This window comes from Pristiophorus japonicus, chromosome 9 (assembly GCF_044704955.1).
Source record: "Pristiophorus japonicus isolate sPriJap1 chromosome 9, sPriJap1.hap1, whole genome shotgun sequence".
NCBI classification, from domain to species: Eukaryota; Metazoa; Chordata; class Chondrichthyes; family Pristiophoridae; genus Pristiophorus; species Pristiophorus japonicus.
The window spans coordinates 177,755,308-177,779,724 of NC_091985.1; the positions used below are offsets into that span (position 1 = coordinate 177,755,308).

Here is a 24,417-nt window from a genome sequence, read left to right on the forward strand (position 1 = left end):
ACTCCCACTCCCTCGTCCCTCCGATATTTTTCCAGGATTGCTTTGTGAAGACGGGCTCATGGAGAGAAACACCCTGCACGGAATGATCCTATATTGAGCATCTCCAAGGGACAATGCTCCCAGCTTTAATCATTCTCTGTCCTTTCCCCCCAGGCCCAGTTCCTTTGCTCAGATTCTGGGGAAAGTGCACTTTGAGTTTTACATTCTGAATTAGTGCAGAGAGCTGCGCATGTGCGGGTAAGCCCCGCCCCCTATGTCGATTTCCAGAAGCAGAAGAGAACATGCGCCCTCCCCTCCCCCAGCCCTGCCTGTGATCGCCATTCACTCAGTGAGCGGAAGAAGATGGTTTAAAACAGCCGGGAACGGAGACACCGCGGCCCCGGGGTAAGGTAGCGAGCAGCAGCCTCCTTACAGCAGCGCAGCGCTTTGGGAGTTTGTGCACAGATGGGCTCAGAGATCGGCATTGAGTCCGGGGGGAGTTCAGGGGGAGTCGGGGGCTGTGTGTAAGGGGCAGAGTGGATCAAGAACCAGTGTCAGTGCGTAGTGTGAGTGGGGGAAGGGAGAGGCCATTCTCGGGCTGTGTGTTACAGTGGGTAAGGGAGACAGAATGGGCAGAATCTGCTATTTACAATCATTGCTGCTTTCTCTCTCCAAACCAGTAGTGAACCTTCCTGGTTTAGTTCTGTCCGGAGCTGTGTGTAAGAGGCAGTGAAACAGGAACTAGTTCCTGAACATGATGTGAGTGGGGGAAGGGAGAGGCCATTCTCGGGCTGTGTGTGGACAGTGTCAGGTAACAGAGAAAGTAAATCACCTCGCTCTTTCAAATCATTGCTGCTTTTTCCCCCCAACTAGTAGTGAATGATCCTGATTCAGTTCCAATCTCACCGTGTCTGTTGTTCTTGGGCAGTGAGCAGTGGGAACACAGCCTGACAGTGAGGATGTGGGGAGTTTCACAAAGTGCATCTATTGCAGGCAGCAGGAGAGGAGTGTGGGAGGGGAAGGGGGCTGATGTTCGTTGCCTTACCCCGGGGCCACGGCATCTCCATTTCTGGCTCTTTTAAACCATCTTCTTCCGCTCACTGAGTGAGTAGAAACATAGAAAATAGCCTGCTGTAAGGAGGCTGCAGGAGTAGGCCATGCCGTCCTTCGAGCCTGCACCGCCGTTCAATAAGATCATAGCTGATCATTCACCTCAGTACCCTTTCCTGCTTTCTCTCTGTACCCCGTGATCCCTTTAGCCGTAAGGGCCATATCTAACTCCCTATTGACTATATCCAATGAACTGACATCAACAACTCTCTGTGGTCGGGAATTCCGCAGGTTAACAAATCTCTGAGTGAAGAAGTTTCTCCTCATCTCAGTCTGAAATGGCTTACCCCTTATCCTTGTCCTCTGGTTCTGGGCTTCCCCAACATCGGGAACATTCTTGCTGCATCTAACCTGTCTAGTGCCATCAGAATTTTATATGTTTCCATGAGATCCCCTCTGATCCTTTTAAACTCCAGTGAATACAGACCCAGTCGACCCAGTCTCTCCTCATATGTCAGTGCTGGCGATCACAGGCAGAGCTGGGGGAGGGGAGGGTGCATGCACTCCTCTGCTCACTGCGAATTGATTCAAGGGGCGGGGCTGAACCGCGCATGCGCAGCTCTCTGCAATAATTCAGCCTGCAAAAATCAAACTGCACTTTTCCCAGAATTTGAGCAAAGGAACTGGGCCTGGCCAGGGGGCGGCATGGGGAAGGACAAAGAATGATTACATCCTAGGATCTTAAAGAAGTGGCTGTAGGGATAGTGGATACATTGGTTGTAATTTAGCAAAATTGCCTGGATTCTGGGGCAGTCCTAAGAGATTGAAAAACTGGAAATGTAAAGGCCCTATTTTAAAAAGGAGGCAGACAAAAAGCAGGAAACTGTAGACCAGTTAGCCTAATTTCTGTCATTGGGAAAATGCTGGAGTCCATTATTAAGGAAGCAGTAGTGGGACATTTGGAAAAGCATAATTCAATCCAGCAAAGTCAGCATGGTGTAATGAAAGGGAAACATGTTTGCCAAATTTGTTTTTTGAGGATGTAACGAGCAGGGTGGATAAGTGGGATCCAGTGGATGTGGTGTATTTGGATTATTTCCAGAAGGCATTCGATAAGGTGCCACATAAAAGGTTACTGCACAAGGTAAAAGCTCATGAGCTTGGGGGTAATCTATTAGCTTGGAGAGAGGATTGGCTAAATAACAGAAAACAGAGAGTCGGGATAAATGGATCATTTTCTGGTTGGCAAACAGTGACAGTGGGGTGCCGCAGGGATCAGCGCTGGGTCCTCAACTATTTATAATCGATATTAATGAATTCAATGAAGGGACCGAGTGTAATGTAGCCAAGTTTACTGATACAAAGATGGGTGTGAGAGCAAACTATGAAAAGGACACAATTAATCTGCAAAAGGATAAAGACAGGCTAAGTGAATGGGCAAAAATTTGGCAGGTGGAGTAAATTGTGGGAAAATGTGAGGTTATTCATTTTGGCAGAAATAATAAAAAAATTAATTATAATTTATATGGAGAAAAATGGCAAAGTTTTGCAGTAAAGAGAGACTTGGGCATCCTTGTGCATGAGACAAAAAGTTATTATGCAGGTAAAGCAAGTATTCTGGAAGGCAAATGGAATGTTGGCCTTTATTGCAAGGGGGATAGAGTATAAAAACAGAGAAATCCTGCGACAACTGTACAGGGTATTGGTGAGGTCACACCTGGAGTACTGCATTCAGTTTTGGTCTCCGTATTTAAGGAAAAATAGACTTGAATTGGAGACTGTTCAGAGCATGTTCACTAGATTGATTCCGGATATGAGGGGGATGACTTATGAGGAAAGGTTGAGGAGGTTGGGCCTATACACATTGGAGTTCAGAAAAATAAGAGGTGATCTTATTGAAATAAGATAATGAGGGGCTCGACAGGTGGATGCAGCGAGGATATTTCCACTCGTAGGGGAAACTAAAACTAGGGGACATAGTCTTAGAATAAGGGAACTCCCATTAAAAACTGATATGAGGAGAAATTTCTTCTGAGTCTTGTAAATCTATGGAATTCTCTGCACAGAGCGCTATGGAGGCTGGGTCATTGAATATAATTTAGGGCAGAGATAGACAGATTTTTGAGTGACAAGGGAGTAAAGGGTTATGGGGAGCTGGCAGGGAAGTGGAGCTGAGTCCATGAGATTAGCCATGATCTTATTGAATGGTGGAGCAGACTCGAGGGGCCACATGGCCTACTCCTGCTCCTATTTCTTCTGTTAACTGAACCCAATCAGAGTCGGCACCTTCAGTGGATAATGTAGAGGGGAACCAGAGAGTGCGGAATTGAACCCAGCCAGTGTCAGCAACTTCAGGGGAGGGGAACCAGTGAGTGTAGAACTGAACCCAGTGAGTGTAGAACTGAACCCAGTCAGAGTCAGCACCTTCAGGGGAGGGGAACCAGTGAGTGTGGAACTGAACACAGCCACTGTTAGTGATGAAAATTAGGAGGTGAGGACAAGCTGTGTTCAGACAAGCGACGTGTTTGAATTTCAGGACAGGGAGGTGAACAATATATGAGGTGGGGATTTTCAGATTTGCAGGAACAAGAGAGGAAATAATATTCCATAGAATCTAGAATTGTCTGTTCTGAATTTCTGTCCTGGACTTGCAGTAATGATTTTTGTAAACTCCTTTTCCAGGGCATTCGAATGGTAGGATTTGCAGACGGGGAACTCAAACAAAACATCACATCAAGCTCTGACAGAATCACTCAACTCCTCAGGACCTGAATATCATCAGCCTTTGAATGTAGAAGGTGAAAAGTTTGTCTGTTCTGTCTGTGGGAACAGATTTCAAACATCAGTGTGACTGGAAAAGCACCGAGACACACACACCCGAGTGAGAGTGTTCCAGTGCACAGACTGTGGAAAGAGCTTTAAGCAGTTTCACAGCCTGAAAAAACATCGTAAGATTGACAGCGGGAAACATAGAAAATAGGTGCAGGAGTAGGCCATTCGGCCCTTCTAGCCTGCACCGTATACGTGTTCTGTGTGTGGACGTGGCATCAACTGACCATCCAACCTGGAGAGACACAAGGACACCTGCACCATGGAGAAACTGGTGGAATGTGGGGACTGTGGGAAGGGCTTCAATTCCCCCTCTGAGCTGGAAGTTCATCGGCGCAGTCACACTGGGGAGAGGCCATTCACCTGCTCTGAGTGTGGGAAGGGATTCAGTTTTTCAACCAGCCTGCTGCTACACCAGCGAGTTCACACTGGGGAGAGGCCATTCATCTGCTCTGAGTGTGGGAAGGGATTCACTCTTTCATCCCGTCTATTGGAACACCAGCGAGTTCACACTGGGGAGAGGCCGTACACCTGCTCTGAGTGTGGGAAGGGATTCAGTCGGTCATCTAACCTGCAGGATCACCAGCGAGTTCACACTGGGGAGAGGCCATTCACCTGCTCTGAGTGTGGGAAGGGATTCACTCGATCAACCCACCTTGTAACACACCAGCAAGTTCACACTGGGGAGAGGCCATTCACCTGCTCTCAGTGTGGGAAGGGATTCTCTACCTCATCCCACCTTCGAATTCACCAGCGAGTTCACACTGGGGATAGGCCGTTCATCTGCTCTGAGTGTGGGAAGGGATTTATTACCTCATCCCACCTGCTGCTACACCAGCGAGTTCACACTGGGGAGAGGCCATTCACCTGCTCTGAGTGTGGGAAGGGATTCACTGTGTCATCTCGTCTGTTGGACCACCAGCGAGTTCACACTGGGGAGAGGCCGTTCACCTGCTCGGAGTGTGGGATGAGATTCACTGTATCGTCCAGTCTACTGTCCCACCAGCGAGTTCACACTGGGGAGAGGCCGTTCACCTGCTCCGTGTGTGGGAAGGGATTCACTCATTCATCCAACCTGCTGACACACCAGCGAGTTCACAAGTGACTGCAGGTTTTGGATTCTGCTGTTATCCCAGACTGAATCGTGTCTATTCTGACAGTTGGGCTTTCTTTCCGCTCATATTGATTCCCCCAATAACTGGGCTAGAGTTAAATATTCTGCATATTTGACCAATTATTCAACGGGAAAAGGGTGAGTTAAAAAATAATGCTGATTGTGTTTGCATCCATAATTCACCTTTTAAAAAATCATAAGAAATAGGAGCAGGAGTGGGCCATTGGCCACTCAAACGTGTTCTGCCATTTAATAAGATCATGGCTGATCTGATCATGAGCATAGCTCCACTTTCCTGCCCGCTCCCCATAACCCTTCACTCCCTTATCGTACAAAAATCTGGCTACCTCCACCTTAAATATATTCAATGACCCAGGCTCCACAGCTCCCTGGGGTAGAGAATTCCAAGGATAATCTGAGAGAAGAAATTTCTCCTCATCTCAGTTCTGAATTGGAAACCGCTTATTCCTAAACTGTTCCCCCAGGTCTAGATTCCCTATGAGTGGAAACATCCTCTCTGCATCTAACTTGTCGAGCCCCCTCAGTATCATATGTTTCAATACGATCATCTCTTCTTATTCTAAACTCCAATGAGTATAGGCCCAACCTGCTCAACTTTTCTTCATGTCAACTCCTCCATCTCAGGAATCAAACTAGTGAAGCTTCTATGTACTGTCTCCAATGCAAGTATATCCCTCCTTAAAAAAGATCAAAATTGGATGCAGTACTCGAGGTGTGGTCTCAGAAATACCCTGTGCAGTTGTAGCAGGACTTCTCTGCTTTTATACTCCATCCCCCTTTCAATAAAGGCCAACATTTATTTTGCCTTTATAATTATTGCTGTACCTGCATATTAACTTTTTGTGTTTCATGCACAAGGACATCCAGGTCGCTCTGTACTTCAGCATTTTGTAATATTTCTCCTTTTAAATAAGATTTTATTTTTATTTTTCCTGCCAAAGTGGATAACCTCACACTTTTCCACATTATACTCCATCTTCCAAATGTTTGCACACTCACTTAGCCTGTCTACATCCCTTTCCAGATTCTTTGTGCCCTCCTCACAACTTGCTTTCCCACCAATCTTTGTATCATCAGAAAACTTGGCTACATCACACTCTGTCCCTTCATCCAAGGCATCAATATAGATTGTAAATAGTTGAGATCCAGCACCGACCCCTGCAGCAACCCCCTAGTTGCTGTTTGACAACCGGAAAATGACCCATTTGTCCGACTCTGTTGTCTGTTAGTTAGCCCACCCTCTATCCATGCTAATATATTACCCATGACCACTTAAGCTCTTAACTTGTGCAGTAACCTGTTACGTGACACCTTATCAAATGCCTTCTGGAAATCCAAATACACCACATCCACTTGTTCCTCCTTATACACCCTGCTCATTATATCCTCAAAAGAACTCCAGCAAATTTGTCAAACATGATTTACCTTTCATACAGCCAAGCTGGCTCTTCTTGTCTGTATTATGCTTTTCCTTGGAGAAGCCCCCAGACCCCAGAGCTTTGGCCCACAGACCCTGGGACACTGGTTCATCACATAGTGGGGTTGATCCCTCTGCCCCCCGCCCCCAGACCCTCCAGCTTTGGCTGACAGAACCGGACATTGAGTCTCCACATGGGGGAGTGATCCCCCTGCACCTCCCCTGCAGACCCCAGGGTTTTGGCCGACAGACCTGGGACGTTGGGTTTCCACACGGGGAAACCGATCCCTCTGCTCCCCAGACACGCGAGAGTCCCCTCACCCTCCCCTGTCCCAGACTTCCCCAGACACCCCTCACCCTCCCCTGTCCCAGACTGACCCAGACACCCCTCATCCTCCCCTGTCCCAGACACCCCTCACCCTCCCCTGTCCCAGACTGATCCAGACACCCCTCACCCTCCCCTGTCCCAGACTGACCCAGACCTCCCTCACTGTTGAAGAAAGCAATCCATGTCCTAGGTTAAAGGAAGGGTTAAGTTCGCTTTTGCTGATTCTGTAGAATTCACGGAGCTAGAGAAAATTACCGAAACTTATCTGCCTCAATGAACAGAATGTTGTATATACATGACTATCTGGTGTTTACCGAAACTTATCTGCTTCAATGAACAGAATGTTGTATATACATGACTATCTGGTGTTTACCGAAACTTATCAGCCTCAAAGAACAGAATGTTGTATATACATGACTGTCTGGTCTTTGCATGAGTTTCCAGATACCTTGTTTATCAGCATAGGGACAGAGAGAAACTATGCAAGAAACAGATAAAGTGTGCCTACCGGGGTGAACTTTGTACTCACAGTTTCGTATGAATAATGCTCATGTATAATAGATACAATGACCTTTGTACTCATGAAATGTATGAATAATGTTTATGTGTGGCGAGTTGCAGATAAAATTCCTGTTTCAACTGTATAAAGATAGAGCGAATTTGCCTGTAAAATTCAGAGTTCTGCCTTGGTGTGGACTAAGCAGGCTCTCCGAGATATCTCGTTAGTTTTAGAAATAAAATTCTCTCGAAGCGCAACTCTGAACGCCTCCACCTGAGTTAATTTAACTTAGAAATTTCCTCAACAGTTTCTGGCGTAGTCGGCAGGATCTCTGATAACGAGATCCAAAAGAACTAAATTTAACTTTTAAAGAGAAAAGAGGAATTTTAAAGTACCTTCCTAGCTGAAAGGAGGAAGGTGCCTGGGCAGTCCTAGTTAAAAAGAAGGACGAGCCGCCAAAAATCCCCAGGGGAGGGGTTGAAGCATAAGGTAGCTACCGTAAAGAAGCTAAAGTAACGAAAAGGCAAAAGGAGACCCTGAGCTGAGCAGAAAAGAGAACACCGGTGAGCGCTTTGTAAAATACTGTATATTTTGTAGGCGTGTCCTAAACTCTCATTTCAGAAAGGATCGTGGGACATAACACCCGGATGAATGGGAAACGGCTCTAGTCGAGCAGGGCGCTCGTGCCCAGCTCCTAGAAAAGGAAAGAAAGACGATCCCTCGACTGAAAAAATGAAATTAGATCCTCAAACCGAGAAGAGAATCCGTAAGGTAGTAAAGCAACGAGAGAAGGTAGGAGATCCCATTGTGCCGCCCGGCTCGCCGGCGGACACTGTAATTAAAGAAACAGGAGACGACAGATACGCGGTAACGTTTAGCAGCGATTTGTATGGTTGGTCTGATGGGGATTGGCCATATGGAGGAAGTTTTAAGTTATCCTTGATAGAGGAATGGAGAAAAGTAACCAAAGAAGGAGGGGGAGATCCTACTTGGGATAAGGACTACATGGAAAACTGTTTTAAAAAAAAAAAATGGACAGAGGTTGCCAAAAGGCATCAACCCCCCAAAAGTAAACCAAAAGAAAAAGGAAAAGGTGAAAAACCTCCCTCTTACAGCCCTCCGGGTTTTCCTATCCCCTCAGCACCAGCAGTAGGACTTTACCCCCGTATAGAACCCCCAAAACAAGATAGTTGGCAGGAAATTATAGAAATAATCGCTGCCCATAGAAATCAAGCTCCGAGGGAACTAGCAGCCCCTCCGGATCAGCCACCTAATGGAGGACCCGGTGGAGGAGATCCGGGAGCATCAGGATCAGGGGAAGCCGAAGCAGTAGAGGGAGGGGTAGCAAACCAGGACACAGGGATGAGAGGTCCTCACCAAACAAGGCAACAAACGGCAAAAGAAGCCGACGACTCTACTTCCCAAACCCCTGTCGGCCAAAGTCCTAGGATAATGGTAGGAACTACAGCAGTCCTGAAACCCTGGTCTCCCGGAGAAGCCAGAGATATGATCTTGGCCGCCCCGAATCCGGTAAAAAGACCAATAGCTTTTCACAACTGGCTTGAGCAGACATGTACAATTTACAATCCACTCCCAGGAGATGTTAACTTATTATTGCAAGCGGCCTATGGGTCTTCCTGGCAGGGGGTAAAAGATATGTTCCCTATACTCGCCGGCGAAAACAGAGATTGGCGAAAAAATGATGAGGAAGAAGGAAATAAGTCCCGGGAACATTGGTTGCAACACAGGGGCAAGGATGCCATATTAAAGGGAGCTAAAAAGCACGGAGATATAGGGGAAGTCACCCGCTGCTTGCAGAAGGCGGAAGAATCAATGATAGACTTCGCAGGCAGATGGAGAAATAGTTGGGACGAACATGCAGGAATACCAATGGATCAAAATGAACCTTTGGCAGTACAAACCTTGTTAAATTGTATGTTGCCACAACACGCGAGAACCTATAAAATAAAGGTTTTGGACTGACAAGGAAAAAGTTGGAAAGAGACAATTACAGTACGAGCTAATATGGATAGGGAGGGACTATTCACCTATAAAGACAATAAGGCCAAAACGACAGGTCAATACTATCAGCAAAAAGAAAGAGGGTACACACAGAATAATAAAGGAGGGTTTGGGGGACAAGGACGTGGAAGGGGAAGAGGACAGTGGCCCCAACGAAATCGATCCCAAGATGAGTGTAGAAATTGCGGAAGAAAAGGGCATTGGGCTCGTGATTGCAAGTGCCCCCCGAAACAGGGTGGGGGATTGAAAGGGGGTTTCCCCGAACCTCCACCTCCCTTGGCCCCTCAGTTTTCATTCTCTAACCCCAACCCGCACCAATCAGCATAGGGATGCCCCGGAGGCTTAGTGGTACAAGCGGCAGCCCTCCGCTTATCAGCAGACATAGAAGAAAACCCTCTAGCAGTAGTAAAAGTGGGAAACACTTATGTGAAGTTCCTGGTGGATACTGGTGCTACGATGTCTTCTGTACCACCCTCTGTGGGATTACCCGTGAGCAACACCACCGTCTTAAGTATGGGCGTGGCCGGTATCCCCATGAAAGAATTTTTATCTGAACCTACCAGATTGATCATTGAAGGACAACAAGTTAATGACGAGGCTTTGATAGTCTCTAAAACAACACCTGTCCCTTTATTGGGAAGGCAGACTTTATGCAAACTAGGTGCCACAATTTATTGTACACAGGAGGGAATGTTCATGGAACTCACACCTAATAAAATCCATCAGTTCCTCAAGGGGATTGAGGGAGAAAAGAGGGAAGATAACGAAGAAAAGGCTACCCTCTATTATTGGCAGTTGAATGGCAACTCCTATTCCCCTTTGATACATGAAATTATCCAAAACTTAAAAACTAAATTCGACTCTAATACCGAAGAATTGATGTATATAATTTTGACAAGCTTTGAGGCAGTTCAGCTTCACTGTACAACCTGGTACACTCGACAAAAAGCTGAAACTTACCAGTGCTTAATACAGCCCTTTCTAAATAATAGAAGCTACACCCTGCATTTATTTCGGACCAGAAGGATTGGGGGTAGCCATCGATTTGACACCCTTACAGCAGAAGCGGTTTAAAGAAGAGAACCCGACACCCCATCTGACATTGGCTGTAAAACCGCCAGCGAAACCCAAAGATATGGGTCCGATGATTGTAGAAATTGAAAAGGAGAAACAACAACCAGGCTATCGACCTTGGGCAGTAATAGAATTACAGAATGTTCAGATAGAATTCATCACCCGCACCAGGGGGATTCTCTGGTGGAAAGGTAAAAGTTATGCCTCCACTTTAAAAAAAAACAGCAACCCCCGGAACAACCAAGCCCTAAGCTGCCAATGACATTGAATCAAGTATCTTCGGAACTTTGGGCAAAACATAAGAATCATGTTGGGCAAGTACACTCTGCAGTACCCCATCGGGTACAATTGATAAAGAACGCCGTGTTACCAAGCATTAAGCAGTACAGACGGCCTCCAGAGGCAGAAGATGGGATAAAGCCAGTCATTTCTGCATTGTTGGAACAAGGAGTTCTAGAAAAGACACAGAGCCCGTGTAACACTCCGATACTGCCCATACCAAAGGTTAATAGGCCGAATGAGTGGAGATTTGTGCAAGATCTGAGAGCTTTAACAAGATAGTAGTCCCTATCACCCCTGTGGTGCTGGACACCAACATTATACTATCTGCTATCCCACCAACAGCAACTGTCTTTACGGTGGTAGATCTGTGTTCAGCCTTTTTCTCCATCCCACTAAGTCAGGAGAGTCAGTACCTGTTTGCCTTCACCTACAAGAAACAGCAGTACACCTGGACCAGGTTGCCCCAAGGGTATACAGAAAGCCCCGCCGTATATGCAGCAGCAGTAAAGAGAGACCTCGAAGACTACCTTATCAGACCAGTCCGTACTGCTGCAGTATGCGGACGACTTGCTTGTGGCTTCCAGCCACGGATATAGGTGTATGCAAGACTCCCTGAAACTATTACAACAACTGTGTGAAAGAGGGCACTGAGTGTCGTTACAAAAGTTACAATTTTATCAGACTCGAGTCCAGTACCTGGGTTTTATCATATCTCATGAGCAAAGGCAGCTAGGACCAGAAAGAATTCAGATAATTCAAAGTGCCACCATACCTAAGAAGGATATCTTGTCATTTTTGGGGATGGTTGGGTACTGTAGACAATGGATCCCTGATTATCGGGAATGGGATGCAGTCCTAAGATCAGCTGCTCTAAATGATGCCCCACCCAAGGTGGAATGGACCCCTGAGAGAGAAGAAGCATTTAAACAGTTAAAGAAAGCGATCACTAATGCCCCGGCGTTGGGACTTCCGAATTATGGAAAACCTTTTCAAATGTATGTGAATAAAAAAAGAAGGATTTGTAACAGCCGTACTGACCCAAGAACACGGTGGGGGAAATAGACCAGTGGCTTATTATTCGGTTTTGCTGCCTCCAGTAGTAAGGGGAATGCCAGCATATCTACGTGCTGTAGCTGCTACCGCGGTGATGGTGGAGAAGTCGGTACCTATTGTTTTGGACAATCCATGTACTGTCATAACAGCCCACACTGTGTTATTACTGTTGAATTCCGCTGCCACACAACACTTTACAGCATCTAGAAGAACAGGTTATGAAGTATTACTACTGTCACACCCTAATTACACCTTTCGGCGCGCACCGGTAGTAAACCCAGCCACTTTCCTTCCTACTACTGATATAGAAGATCCAGACCAGCATGATTGTCTATTAACAGTGCAAGTAGCCACCTTACCAAGACCAGACTTGCTCACAGAACCTACGGACAATCCTGATCTCATTCTGTATACAGATGGATCATCGTACAGGCCGTCAGATGATTTACTTTTGGCAGGCTATGCAATTGTAAACCCCCATGAAACGGTTGAAGCATTTGCCCTGCCTCCCGGAACCTCGGCTCAGGCTGCTGAATTGTTTGCCCTCACTGGAGCTTGTATAATAGCTAAAGATCAAACTGCTAATATCTATACTGATTCTAGGTATGCATTTGGTGTGGTCCATGATTTTGGGCAACTATGGAAAAACAGAGGCTTTATCACCTCTGGAGGAAAGCATATTAAGCACTCTCAACTGGTGCTTAATCTATTAGATGCCATTCAGTTGCCAAGTAAGGTAGCCGTTATCAAATGTGCAGCTCACACAACCGGTGAGGATGAAGTATCAGTAGGAAATAGGAGGGCTGACGAGGCAGCCAAACAGGCCGCTTCGGCACAGGCAAACTGCCTTCAAGCAGTCTCAGTCTCCCTTCCACAGACACTTGACATCCAACAACTTAAAACAGCCCAACAACAAGTTACTATGCAGGAAAGAAAACCAGGGTTGTTTTCTGAGAAACGACATTTGGTATCACCCTGATGGGCGAACTGTTTGCCCTAGATCTCTATTCTTGCCCCTGTCTCGCCTAGCACACGGTCAGGCTCACATGGGCAAAGGAGGGATGATGCATGCTATTAATGCACAGTGGTATGCACCAGGAATAACAGTAGTAATTGAGAAAGTTGCTAGAACATGCCAAATTTGTCAACAAAATAACAGGTAAAACACCTGCTGAATATGATCATCTACCCGAACCTAGTATGCCCTTTGAAAATTTGCAAATTGATTTTGTCCACATGCCTCCAGTATCATGTTTTAAGTACCTATTGGTGATAATAGACATGTTCACAAGGTGGGTAGAAGCATACGCCATGAAGAGAGACGATGCCCGAACAGTAGTAAAGATTCTATTTAAAGAAATAGTACCAAGATATGGGATACCTATGGGAATCAATAGTGACAGGGGAACACACTTCACAGGAAAGATAGTGCAAAATCTTGCAGAAGCATTAGGTTTCCAGTGGAAGTTACATATACCATATCAACCACAGTCCTCGGGAATGGTAGAGAGAGCGAATGGGATAATAAAATCTACCCTCACCAAGGTATGTCAGGAAACAGGATTAAAATGGCCAGATGCCTTACCATTGGTACTGTATACAATGAGAAACCAAAGAAACCGAAATACTGGTTTGACACCACATGAAGCCTTGTTGGGAAGACCAATGCCTAATGGCGTAAAACCACCATTGTTGGCTGAAAAAATAGCATTAATTTGGAATGATGAAAAATCACTAAAGTATTCTCAGGCCATGTGTGAAATAGCAAGGAGTCTGCATGAACAAATAAAGCAGACACAGGTGCCCCCGTCGGAAGGAAATATGCACCCTTTTAGGCCTGGAGATCAAGTGTTGGTAAAAACATTAAATAAAGAATCCTTTTCTCCTAGGTGGAAAGGACCGTATCAGATAATTCTCACAACACGAACCGCTTTGAAGTTGGAAAAGCATCCAAATTGGGTGCATGCAACCCGTTGTAAATATTATTTTCCTGACGAAATACAGACAAAAGAAAAGGCATTGAAGCAGGACGTACTACGATTGCCTGACTGAGAAAAAGGCCATCTTCTCGCTGAAGAACTGTACCTGCTCTTGTATTAAATATTTGGACTTGAAAGTACTGCCCAAAAGTTCAGGAACGGATTGTAACGACTTAATTCAAGAGTGGTATAGAAACAAACAAGAAAGGGAAGATGGGAAGGGACTCTTGGAAAAATTATAAATGGATGTTAGGTATACTGATCATTTTAGCGACAGGGAACTCCCGGCAGGAGGAAGAGGTCCTAAAAGAAGGAAGAGTATGGAAGGGAAATATGGTATGGGAAAGCAGTAATAGTGCAAGGTGGCAAGGCAATTTTATATGCCCAGTAGGCCAAAGTTGTAAAGTAGGGAATTTTACGGCACGATGTGAGGCATGCGGAATGAAGGAAGAAAGAGGGGAATTCCAGTTTATATTGGGGAAAGGGTATCAGTTGTTCATAGAATACCAGGCCGATGTGTGGATGAAGTGTACCCGGAGCACAGGAAAAAACAAGAGATGGGGGTACATAGGAGGGCCAGATGAGAGAAAAGACTTCCTCCGTTATTCATTTACAAGTATGTTAGATGGGCAGCGGATGTTATGCATGAATGGAGGAGACCCATTTGTGGTAAAATGGTCAGTAAAAGAATCCGGCCACCCAGAAGACCGGGACCCGGGACATCTAAAAAGGATACTGACCACTTGCATCCCAGTGATAAGATCCCCAGGTGTATTAAATCTAACAATACGAATTAAATATCCCCCAAAGAAAGAAGATGGTTGCCACACAACCAGTGTTAAGGTATCTTTTGAAAAAGAAAGACCCAAAAGGAAGAAACGGGATGTATTAGAGACTGTGTTAGGTGGAGTGGGAGCAGGAATAGGAGCATTAAACACTATGGATATTGAGGCCCTACAAAATAAAATCCAGGCCGTCGGAGGACTGGTAGGGGAAGATATAAAGATCAGAAATGCCTGGGATGAAGGATTACAGCAATTACAGATATCAGGTTACGTCATAAATGAAATAACCTGGGAACAGAATGAAGGGATAGAGAAGGAAATAGAGAACCTATTGAAAGAACAACAGGGAGTAAACAAGTACACCCATTGCCTGTTTAAAGAAATGACCAGACAGCTATTAAGAGCCGAGTTAGAAAGGAAGATATTATCCTTCCATGCTAACACATGGGAAAGGTTGCTGGAAATTAACAAAAGGGATAAGCTTCTTAATTTAACCATTAACCCTCAAAAAAGATATACCAGTTGTAATTCAAAAGGATGTAACGTTACTATGGAGATAGTAAGTAAGACACGAAAAGAAATTTGGTGTCAGTTCCAAGTAATGCCCCAGCTGTTTGGACAGAACTTCTGGTACCCAGAATTTAAAGGAGATTGGGTCGATGAGAAGAATATGACACATCACCAGAGGGGATGTGCTAGGTGGCCATTTGGAATGGTATGTCCCTATCAGACCGCCATACACGAACCATGCTCACTGCAGCACTCCATTGGAGTATGTAAATGGGAATTAAAGCCAACAAATGACACTGAAATTGCAGAAATGAAATCTGTGTGACAGGAAGCAAATCTGTCTATCTGGATGGAATTCTATATAGGCCCCCCATTAATACATGCATGAGAGGAGTATACACCTTGTATGACCCTGAAGAAAAAAGAACTTATACCTTTGGGCAGTGGCAAAATGTAGAAAAATACCTGTGTGTGCATAGGATTGACCCCCCACCCCCTATAATTAATTTGACCAGACTGCACAATTTGATACGTAATGACAAGCAAATTGAGGAAGCTCTGTCTAAACGAGGCAGAGACATCCACCAATTCAGAATCGAAATGGCTTACAGGAAGGGACAACTAGTAAGAATCACAGATGAAGTCACCTCCTTAACAGTACACCACTGGTGGGATGTGTTTTACGGATGGTCCCCCAGAGCCTCAGCCGTATTGAAACTGGCCATACACCCCATAGTAATCTTGGGTGCAGTTATGCTTGCGTTGTTGATAATCATTTGTGCAATGTGGATGAAATTGAAAATATTAATTGGTCAAGTAATGGACCTAGTATCCCTCGTGGAAAGAAAAAGTGTGTTCATAAAAGAAAGGTTAAATCGCATAGTAGAAAATATAGATGATTACGACGAGGAAAAATGCCTTGAAATGCGACCCTACCCTGAAGGGTATGAACCCCCTTTTAAACATGAAAAGAATATGAAACCGTGTTGATCTGGAAAAGATCAACAAGGAGGGAGTTGTAGAAGAAAACAATCCATGTCCTAGGTTAAAGGAAGGGTTAAGTTCGCTTTTGCTGATTCTGTAGAATTCACGGAGCTAGAGAAAATTACCGAAACTTATCAGCCTCAAAGAACAGAATGTTGTATATACATGACTATCTGGTGTTTACCGAAACTTATCAGCCTCAAAGAACAGAATGTTGTATATACATGACTGTCTGGTCTTTGCATGAGTTTCCAGATACCTTGTTTATCAGCATAGGGACAGAGAGAAACTATGCAAGAAACAGATAAAGTGTGCCTACCGGGGTGAACTTTGTACTCACAGTTTCGTATGAATAATGCTCATGTATCATAGATACAGTGTTTATGTGTGGCGAGTTGCAGATAAAATTCCTGTTTCAACTGTATAAAGATAAAGCGAAGTTGCTTGTAAAATTCTAAGTTCTGCCTTGGTGTGGACTAAGCAGGCTCTCCGAGATATCTTGTTAGTTTTAGAAATAAACTTCTCTTGAAGCGCAACTCTGAACGCCTCCGCCTGAGTTAATTTAACTTAGAAATTTCCTCAACACCGACCCCCCCTCACCCTCCCCTGACCCAGACTGACCCAGACTCCCACTTCTCCCACCCCTGTCCCAGAATTACCCAGACTCCCACTTCTCCCTCCCCTGACCCAGACCCCCCTCACCCTCCCCTGTCCCAGACTTACCCAGACCCCCCCTTCTCCCACCCCTGTCCCAGACTTACCCAGACTCCCACTTCTCCCACCCCTGACCCAGACTTACCCAGACTCCCACTTCTCCCACCCCTGACCCAGACCCCACCTCACCCTCCCCTGTCCCAGACTGACCCAGACTCCCACTTCTCCCACCCCTGACCCAGACTGACCCAGACTCCCACTTCTCCCACCCCTGACCCAGACTCCCACTTCTCCCACCCCTGACCCAGACTGACCCAGACCCCACCTCACCCTCCCCTGACCCATCTCCCACTTCTCCCACCCCTGACCCAGACTGACCCAGACTCCCACTTCTCCCTCCCCTGTCCCAGACTGACCCAGACTCCCACTTCTCCCTCCCCTGACCCAGACTCCCACTTCTCCCTCCCCTGTCCCAGACTGACCCAGACCCCACCTCACCCTCCCCTGTCCCAGACTTACCCAGACTCCCACTTCTCCCTCCCCTGACCCAGACCCCCCCTTCACCCTCCCCTGTCCCAGACTTACCCAGACTCCCACTTCTCCCTCCCCTGACCCAGACCCCCCCTCACTCTCCCCTGTCCCAGACTGACCCAGACCCCCCCTCACCCTCCCCTGTCCCAGACTGACCCAGACCCCCCCTCACCCTCCCCTGTCCCAGACTGACCCAGACTCCCCCCTCACCATCCCCTGTCCGGGACTGACCCTCCCCTGTCCCAGATTGAACCCCCCCCCCCCTCACCCTCCCCTGTCCCAGACTGAACCACCCACCTCACCCTCCCCTGTCCCAGACTGACCCCCTGCCCTCAGCTTCCCCTATCCCAGACTGACACAGACTCCCCCACCCCCTCACCGTCCCCTGTCCCAGACTGACCCAGAACCCCCCTCACCGTCCCCTGACCAGACCACCCCTCACCCTCCCCTGTCAGAGACTGACCCTGACCCCCCCTCTCATCTTCACTGTCCCAGACCCCCCCCCTCACCCTCCCTTGTCCCAGACTGACCCAGACACCACCTCACCATCCCTTGTCCCAGACTGACCCAGATCCAACCTCCCCTGTCACAGACTGACCCCCCACCCCCTCACCCTCCCCTGTCCCAGACTGAACCCATACCCCCTCACCCTCCCCTGTCCCAGACATGACCCAGACCCCCCTCACGCTCTCCTGTCCCAGACTGACCCAGACCCCACTCACCCTCCTCTGTCCCAGACTGACCCAGAACCCCACTCACCCTCCCCTGTCCCAGACTGACCCAGACCCCCTCACTCTCCCCTGTCCCATACTGACCCAGACACCGCATCCCCACCCCCACCTCTGTCCCAGACTGACCCCCACATCACCCTCCCCTGTCCCAGACTGACCCCTCCCTCACTCTCCCCTGTCCCAGACTGACCCCCCACTTACCCTCCCATGTCCCAGACTGACCCAGACACTACCTCTCCCTCCCCTGTCACAGACTGACCAAGACCCCCCCTCACCCTCCCCTGACGCAGACCCCCCCCCATCACCCTTCACTGTCCCAGACTCAGCCGGACCCACCCTCACACTCCCCTGTCCCAAACTGACCCAGACCACCCCTCATCACTCTTCCCCTGTCCCAGACTGACCCAGAGCCCCCCCTCACCCTCCCCTGTCCGAGACTGATCTAGACCTCCCCTTCTTACCCACCCCTGTCCCAGACTGACACACCCCCCTCAACCTCCCCTGTCCCAAACTGACCCAGACTCCCCCCTCTCCCTTCACTGTCCCAGACTGACCCAGACCCCCCCCTCACTCTCCCCTGTCCCAGACTGACACAGAACCCTCCTCACCCTCCGCTGTCCCAGACTGACCCAGACAGCGCACCCCCACCCCCTGCCCTGTCCCAGACTGACCGAGACTCACCCCTCACCCTCCCCTGTCCCAGACTGACCCAGACCCCCCCCTCACTCTCCACTGTCCCAGACTGAACCGCCCCCCTCACCCTCCACTGACCCAGACCCATCTCTCACTCCCCTGTCCCAGACTGACGCAGACACCCACCTCACCCGACCCTGTCCCAGAGTGACCCAAAAACAGCCCTCACCCTCCCCTGTCCCCACCCCTCACCCTCCCCTGTCCCAGGCTGACCCAGACCCCCCTATCCCTCCCCTGTCCCAGGCTGACACAGACCCCTCTCTCCCTCCCCTGTCCCAGACTGACACAGACACCTCCTTCCCTGTCCCAGACTGATGCACACCCCCCCCTCAACCTCCCCTGACCCAGAGAGCCCTCACCCTTCCCTGACCCAGACAGACCCAGACCCCCCCCTCACCCTTCACTGACCCAGACCTCCCCACGCTCTCACCGTCCCCTGTCCCATACTGACCCAGAACCCCCTCACCCTCCCCTGTCCAAGACTGACCCAGACCCCTCCTCCCCTGTCCCAGGCTGACGCAGACACCCCCTCATCCTCCCCGTCCCAGACTGACCCAGACCCTACCTCACCCTCCCCTGTCACAGACTGACCAAGACCCCCCCTCACCCTCCCCTGTCCCAGATTGATCCAGACCCCTCCTCCCCTGTCCCAGACTGACGCAGACCTCCCCTCAGCCTCCCCTGTCCCAGACTGACCCAGACCCCTCTCACTCTGCCCTGTCCCAGACTGACCCAGACACCGCTCCCCCACCCCTGTCCGAGACTGACCCCCCCCCCCCTCCCACACACTCCCCTGTCCCAGACTGACGCCCCCCCTCACTCTCCCCTGTCCCAGACTGACCCAGTCTCCCCCCTCACCCTTCACTGACCCAGACCCACCCATCCCCTCACCCTCCACTATCCCAGACTGAACCCCCCCTCACCCTCCCGTGTCCCAGACTGACCCAGAACCCCCTCTCCCTCACCTGTCCCAGACTGACCCAAACCACCCCCCTCACCGTCCCCTGTCCCAGACTGACCCACACCCACCCTCACCCTCCCCTGTCCCAGACTGACCCAGACTACCCCTCCTCACCCTCCCCTGTCCCAGACTGACCCAGACCACCCCCTCAGCCTCCACTGTCCCAGACTGAACCCCCGCTCACCCTCATGTGTCGCAGACTGACCCAGACCCCCCTAACCGTCCCCTGTCCCAGACTGACCCAGACCCCCCCCTCACCCTCCCCCTCACCCTCCCCTGTCCCAGACTGATCCAGGCCCACCGTCACCCTCCCCTGTCCCACACTGACCCAGACGCCCCCACCCCCTCACATTCCCCTGTCCCAGACTCACCCGGACCCACCCTCACAATCCCCTGTCCCAAACTGACCAAGACCACCCCTCATCACCCTCCCCTATCCCAGACTGACCCAGACCCCCCCCCTCTCCCTCCCATGTCCTAGACTGACCCAGACACGCACCCCCACCCCCTGCCCTGTCCCAGTCTTACCCAGACCGCACTCACCCTCCCCTGTCCCCCCATCCTCACCCTCTCCTGTCCCAGGCTGACACAGATCCCCCTCTCCCTCCCCTGTACCAGACTGACCCAGACCCCCCTCACCATCCCCTGTCCCAGACTGACCCAGAACCCCCCTCACCCTCCCCTGTCCCAGACTGACACAGACCCCCCCTCACCCTCCCCTGTCCCAGACTGACCCCCCCCCTCACCCTCCCCTGTCCCAGACTGACCCAGACCCACCTCACCCTTCCCTGACCCAGACTGACCCCCCGCCCTCAGCCTCCCCTATCCCAGACTGACACAGACTCCCCCACCCCCTCACCGTCCCCTGTCCCAGACTGACCCAGACCCCCCCTCAAACTCCCCTGTCCCAGACTGACCCAGAGACCCCTCACCCTTCCCTGACCCAGAGACCCCCTCACACTCCCCTGTCCCAGACAGACCCAGACCCCCCCTCACCTTCACTGACCCAGACCACCCCACGCACTCACCCTCCCCTGTCCCAGACTGACCCAGACCCCTCCTCCTGTGGAAGAAAGTAACCAGCCGCTTTCACAGTATAAGAAGGGGTTAAATTCCTTTCTGTAAATTGAGTTTGCTTCTTTGCTGAGACAGCAGAATCCAGCAAAGCCAGAAAATACTTAATGTTCCTTAAATTACAGAAAAGAACAGATAACATGAAGGCTGTACATCTGGTATTTGTATATGATAAGATACCCCCATGGCCTGGAGGCAGACAGATTTCTCAACTATGCAGGAACTGATAAGAGGGGCTTTTCATAATGATCTTGCTGACCCTCAGAAGAAATGATAAATGTCCCCGAATAGATAAAGTCATGCTTTTCGAACTGACCTTTGTGCCCTGTTTAGAATTAGTAATGTTTATGAATAATGAGGTTATCAATTGTATGAGATAAAATTCCTTTGTTTCTGTATAAAGATAGAATGAGTTTTCTGTAGAATTCAGAGTATTGCCTTGGTAACGACCAAGCAGCTCTCCGAGATATCTCGCGTGTAAAATAAAGAATCTCTTGAAGCAAGACTCTGAAATCTCCGCTTGAGTTAATTTAACTTAGAAATTTCCTCGACACCTCCCCTGTCCCAGGCTGACGCAGACACCCTCTCATCCTCCCCTGTTCCAGATTTACCCAAACCCCCCCCTCACCCTCCCCTGTCCCAGACTGAACCCCCCCTCACCCTCCCGTGTCCCAGACTGACCCAGACAACCCCTCTCACCGTCCCCTGTCCCAGACTGACCCAGACCCACCCTCATCCTCCCCTGTCCCAGACTGACCCAGACCACCCCTCCTCACCCTCCCCTGTCCCAGACTGACCCAGACCACCCTCTCAGCATCCACTGCCCCAGACTGAAACCCCCCTCACCCTCACGTGTCCCAGTCCCCCCTAACCGTCCCCTGACCCAGACTCCCCCCTCACCCTCCCCTGTCCCAGACTGACCCAGACGCCCCCACCCCCTCACATTCCCCTGTCCCAGACTCACCCGGACCCACCCTCACACTCCCCTGTCCCAAACTGACCCAGACCACACCTCATCACCCTCCCCTGTCCCAGACTGACCCAGACCCCCCCCTCACCCTCCCCTGTCCCAGACTGACCTAGACCACCCCTTCTTACCCACCCCTGTCCCAGACTGACACACCCCCCTCAGCCTCCCCTGTCCCAGATTGACCCAGACCCCTCATCCTCCCCTGTCCCAGACTGACCCAGACTCCCCCACCCCCTCACCGTCCTCTGTCTCAGACTGACCCAGACTCCCCCCTCTCCCTTCACTGTCCCAGACTGACACAGACCCCACTCACCCTCTCCTGTCCCAGACTGACCCAGAACCCCCCTCACCCTCCACTGTCCCAGACTGACCCAAACCTTCCCCCTCAGCCTCCCCATACCCAAACTGACGCAGACCCCTCCTCACCCTCCGCTGTCCCAGACTGACCCAGACAGCGCACCCCCAACCCCTGCCCTGTCCCAGTCTTACCCAGACCCCCCTCACCGTCCCCTGTCCCAGACTGAACCCCCCCCTTACCCTTCACTGACCCAGACCCATCTCTCACTCCCCTGTCCCAGACTGACCCAGACACCCCCCTCACCCGACCCTGTCCCAGAGTGACCCAAAAACCGCCCTCACCCTCCCCTGTCCCCCTCCCCCCATCACCCTCCCCTGTCCCAGGCTGACCCAGAACCCCTTCACCCTCCCCTGTACCGGACTGACCCAGACCCCCCTCACCATCCCCTGTCCCAGACTGACCCAGAACCCCCCTCACCCTCCCCTGTCCCAGACTGACCCCCCGCCCTCAGCCTCCCCTATCCCAGACTGACACAGACTCCCCCACCCGCTCACCGTCCCCTGTCCCAGACTGACCCAGACCCCCCCTCAACCTCCCCTGTCCCAGACTGACCCAGAGACCCCTCACCCTTCCCTGACCCAGAGACCCCATCACACTCCCCTTTCCCAGACAGACCCAGACTCCCCCCTCACCCTTCACTGTCCCAGACTGACCCAGACCTCCCCACGCCCTCACTGTCCCCTGTCCCAGATCCCCCTCACCCCCCCCCGTCCCAGACTGACCCAGACCCCTCCTCCCCTGTCCCAGGCTGACGCAGACACCCCCTCATCCTCCCCCTCATCCTCCCCTGTTCCAGATTTACCCAAACCCCCCCCCTCAACCTCCCCTGTCCCAGAGTGACACAGACCCTACCTCACCCTCCCCTGTCACAGACTGACCAAGACCCTCCCTGTCCCAGATTGACCCAGACCCCTCCTCCCCTGTCCCAGAATGATCCAGACCCCTCTCACACTCTCCTGTCCTAGACTGACCCAGACACCGTTCCCCCACCCCTGTCCCAGACTGACCCCACCCCTCCCACACACTCCCCTGTCCCAGACTGACCCCCCCATCACCCTCCCCTGTCCCAGACTGACCCAGACCCCTCTCACATTCTCCTGTCCCAGACTGACCCAGACACCCCTCACACTCCCCTGTCCCAGACTGACCCAGAACCTCTTCACTTTCCCCTGTCCCAGAGTGACCCAGACCCCCCCCATCACGCTACCCTGTCCCAGAGTGACCCAGAAGCCGATCTCAACCCTCCCCTGCCCCCCCTCACCCTCCCCTGTCCCAGACTGACACAGATCCCCCCCTACTCACCCTCCCCTGTCCCAGACTGACCCCCCCACCCCTCATCCTCCCCTGTCCCACACTGACCCAGACTCCCCTCACTCTCCCCTGTCCCAGAATGACCCAGACCCCCCCTCACCCTTCCTTGACCCAGACCCCCCCTCACCCTCCCCTGTCCCAGACTGACCCAGACACCACCACCCCCTCACCGTCCACTGTCCCAGACTGACCCAGTCTCCCCACTCACCCTTCACTGTCCCAGACTGAACCCCCCCTCACCCTCCCGTGTCCCAGACTGACCCAGAACCCCCTCTCCCTCACCTGTCCCAGACTGACCCAGACCCACCCACCCCCCTCACCCTCCACTATCCTAGATTGAACCCCCCCTCACCCTCCCGTGTCCCAGACTGACCCAGAACCCCCTCTCCCTCACCTGTCCCAGACTGACCCAGACTACCCCACTCACCCTCCCCTGTCCCAGACTGACCCAGACCCACCCTCACCCTCCCCTGTCCCAGACTGACCCAGACCCACCCTCACCCTCCCCTGTCCCAGACTGACCCAGACCCACCCTCACCCTTCCCTGTCCCAGATTGACCCAGACCACCCCCTCAGCCTCCACTGTCCCAAACTGAACCCCCGCTCACCCTCACGTGTCCCAGACTGACCCAGACCCCCCTAACCGTCCCCTGTCCCAGACTGACCCAGACTCCCCGCTCACCCTTCACTGTCGCAGACTGACCCAGACCCCCCTCACCCTCCCCTGTCCCAAACTGACCCAGAACACCCCCCCTCACTCTCCCCTGTCCCAGACTGACCTAGACCACCCCTTCTTACCCTCCCCTGTCCCAGACTGACCTAGACCACCCGTTCTTACCCTCCCCTGTCCCAGACTGACCTAGACCACCCCTTCTTACCCTCCCCTGTCCCAGACTGACACACCCCCCCGTCACCCTCCCCTGTCCCAGATTGACCCAGACCCCCCCACCCCCTCACCGTCCCCTGTCTCAGACTGACCCAGACTCCCCCCTCTCCCTTCACTGTCCCAGACTGACCCAGATACCCCCTCACTCTCCCCTGTCCCAGACTGACCCAGAACCCCCCTCACCCTCCACTGTCCCAGACTGACCCAAACCTTCCCCCTCCGCCTCCCCATACCCAGACCCCTCCTCACCCTCCGCTGACCCACACTGAACGCCCCCCTCACCCTCCACTGACTCAGACCCATCTCTCACTCCCCTGTCCCA

At 51.0% G+C, this 24,417-nt stretch overlaps 2 protein-coding genes across 3 annotated transcripts in view; both read left to right on the top strand.

Annotated features, from left to right (window-relative positions):
• Positions 1-270: 270 nt before the first annotated feature.
• Positions 271-24,417, top strand: part of LOC139273344 (zinc finger protein 432-like) — an 84,615-nt gene continuing 60,468 nt past the window's right edge. Inside the window, exon 1 of the mRNA XM_070890172.1 lies at positions 271-384. The gene's annotated coding sequence lies outside the window, so the exon portion shown is untranslated. The remainder of the gene's footprint in view (positions 385-24,417) is intronic.
• On the top strand, positions 500-21,075 carry LOC139273345 (zinc finger protein 432-like). 2 transcript variants are annotated; one of them, XM_070890173.1, is made up of 2 exons: positions 500-802; positions 3,712-21,075. In XM_070890173.1, the coding sequence occupies exon 2, from the start codon at positions 4,121-4,123 to the stop codon at positions 4,961-4,963; it is 843 nt and encodes a 280-aa protein (XP_070746274.1). In that variant the 5' UTR covers positions 500-802; positions 3,712-4,120; the 3' UTR covers positions 4,964-21,075. The 2 variants fall into 2 exon arrangements, with proteins under 2 accessions (XP_070746274.1, XP_070746275.1); XM_070890174.1 differs by having other exon boundaries at positions 500-790.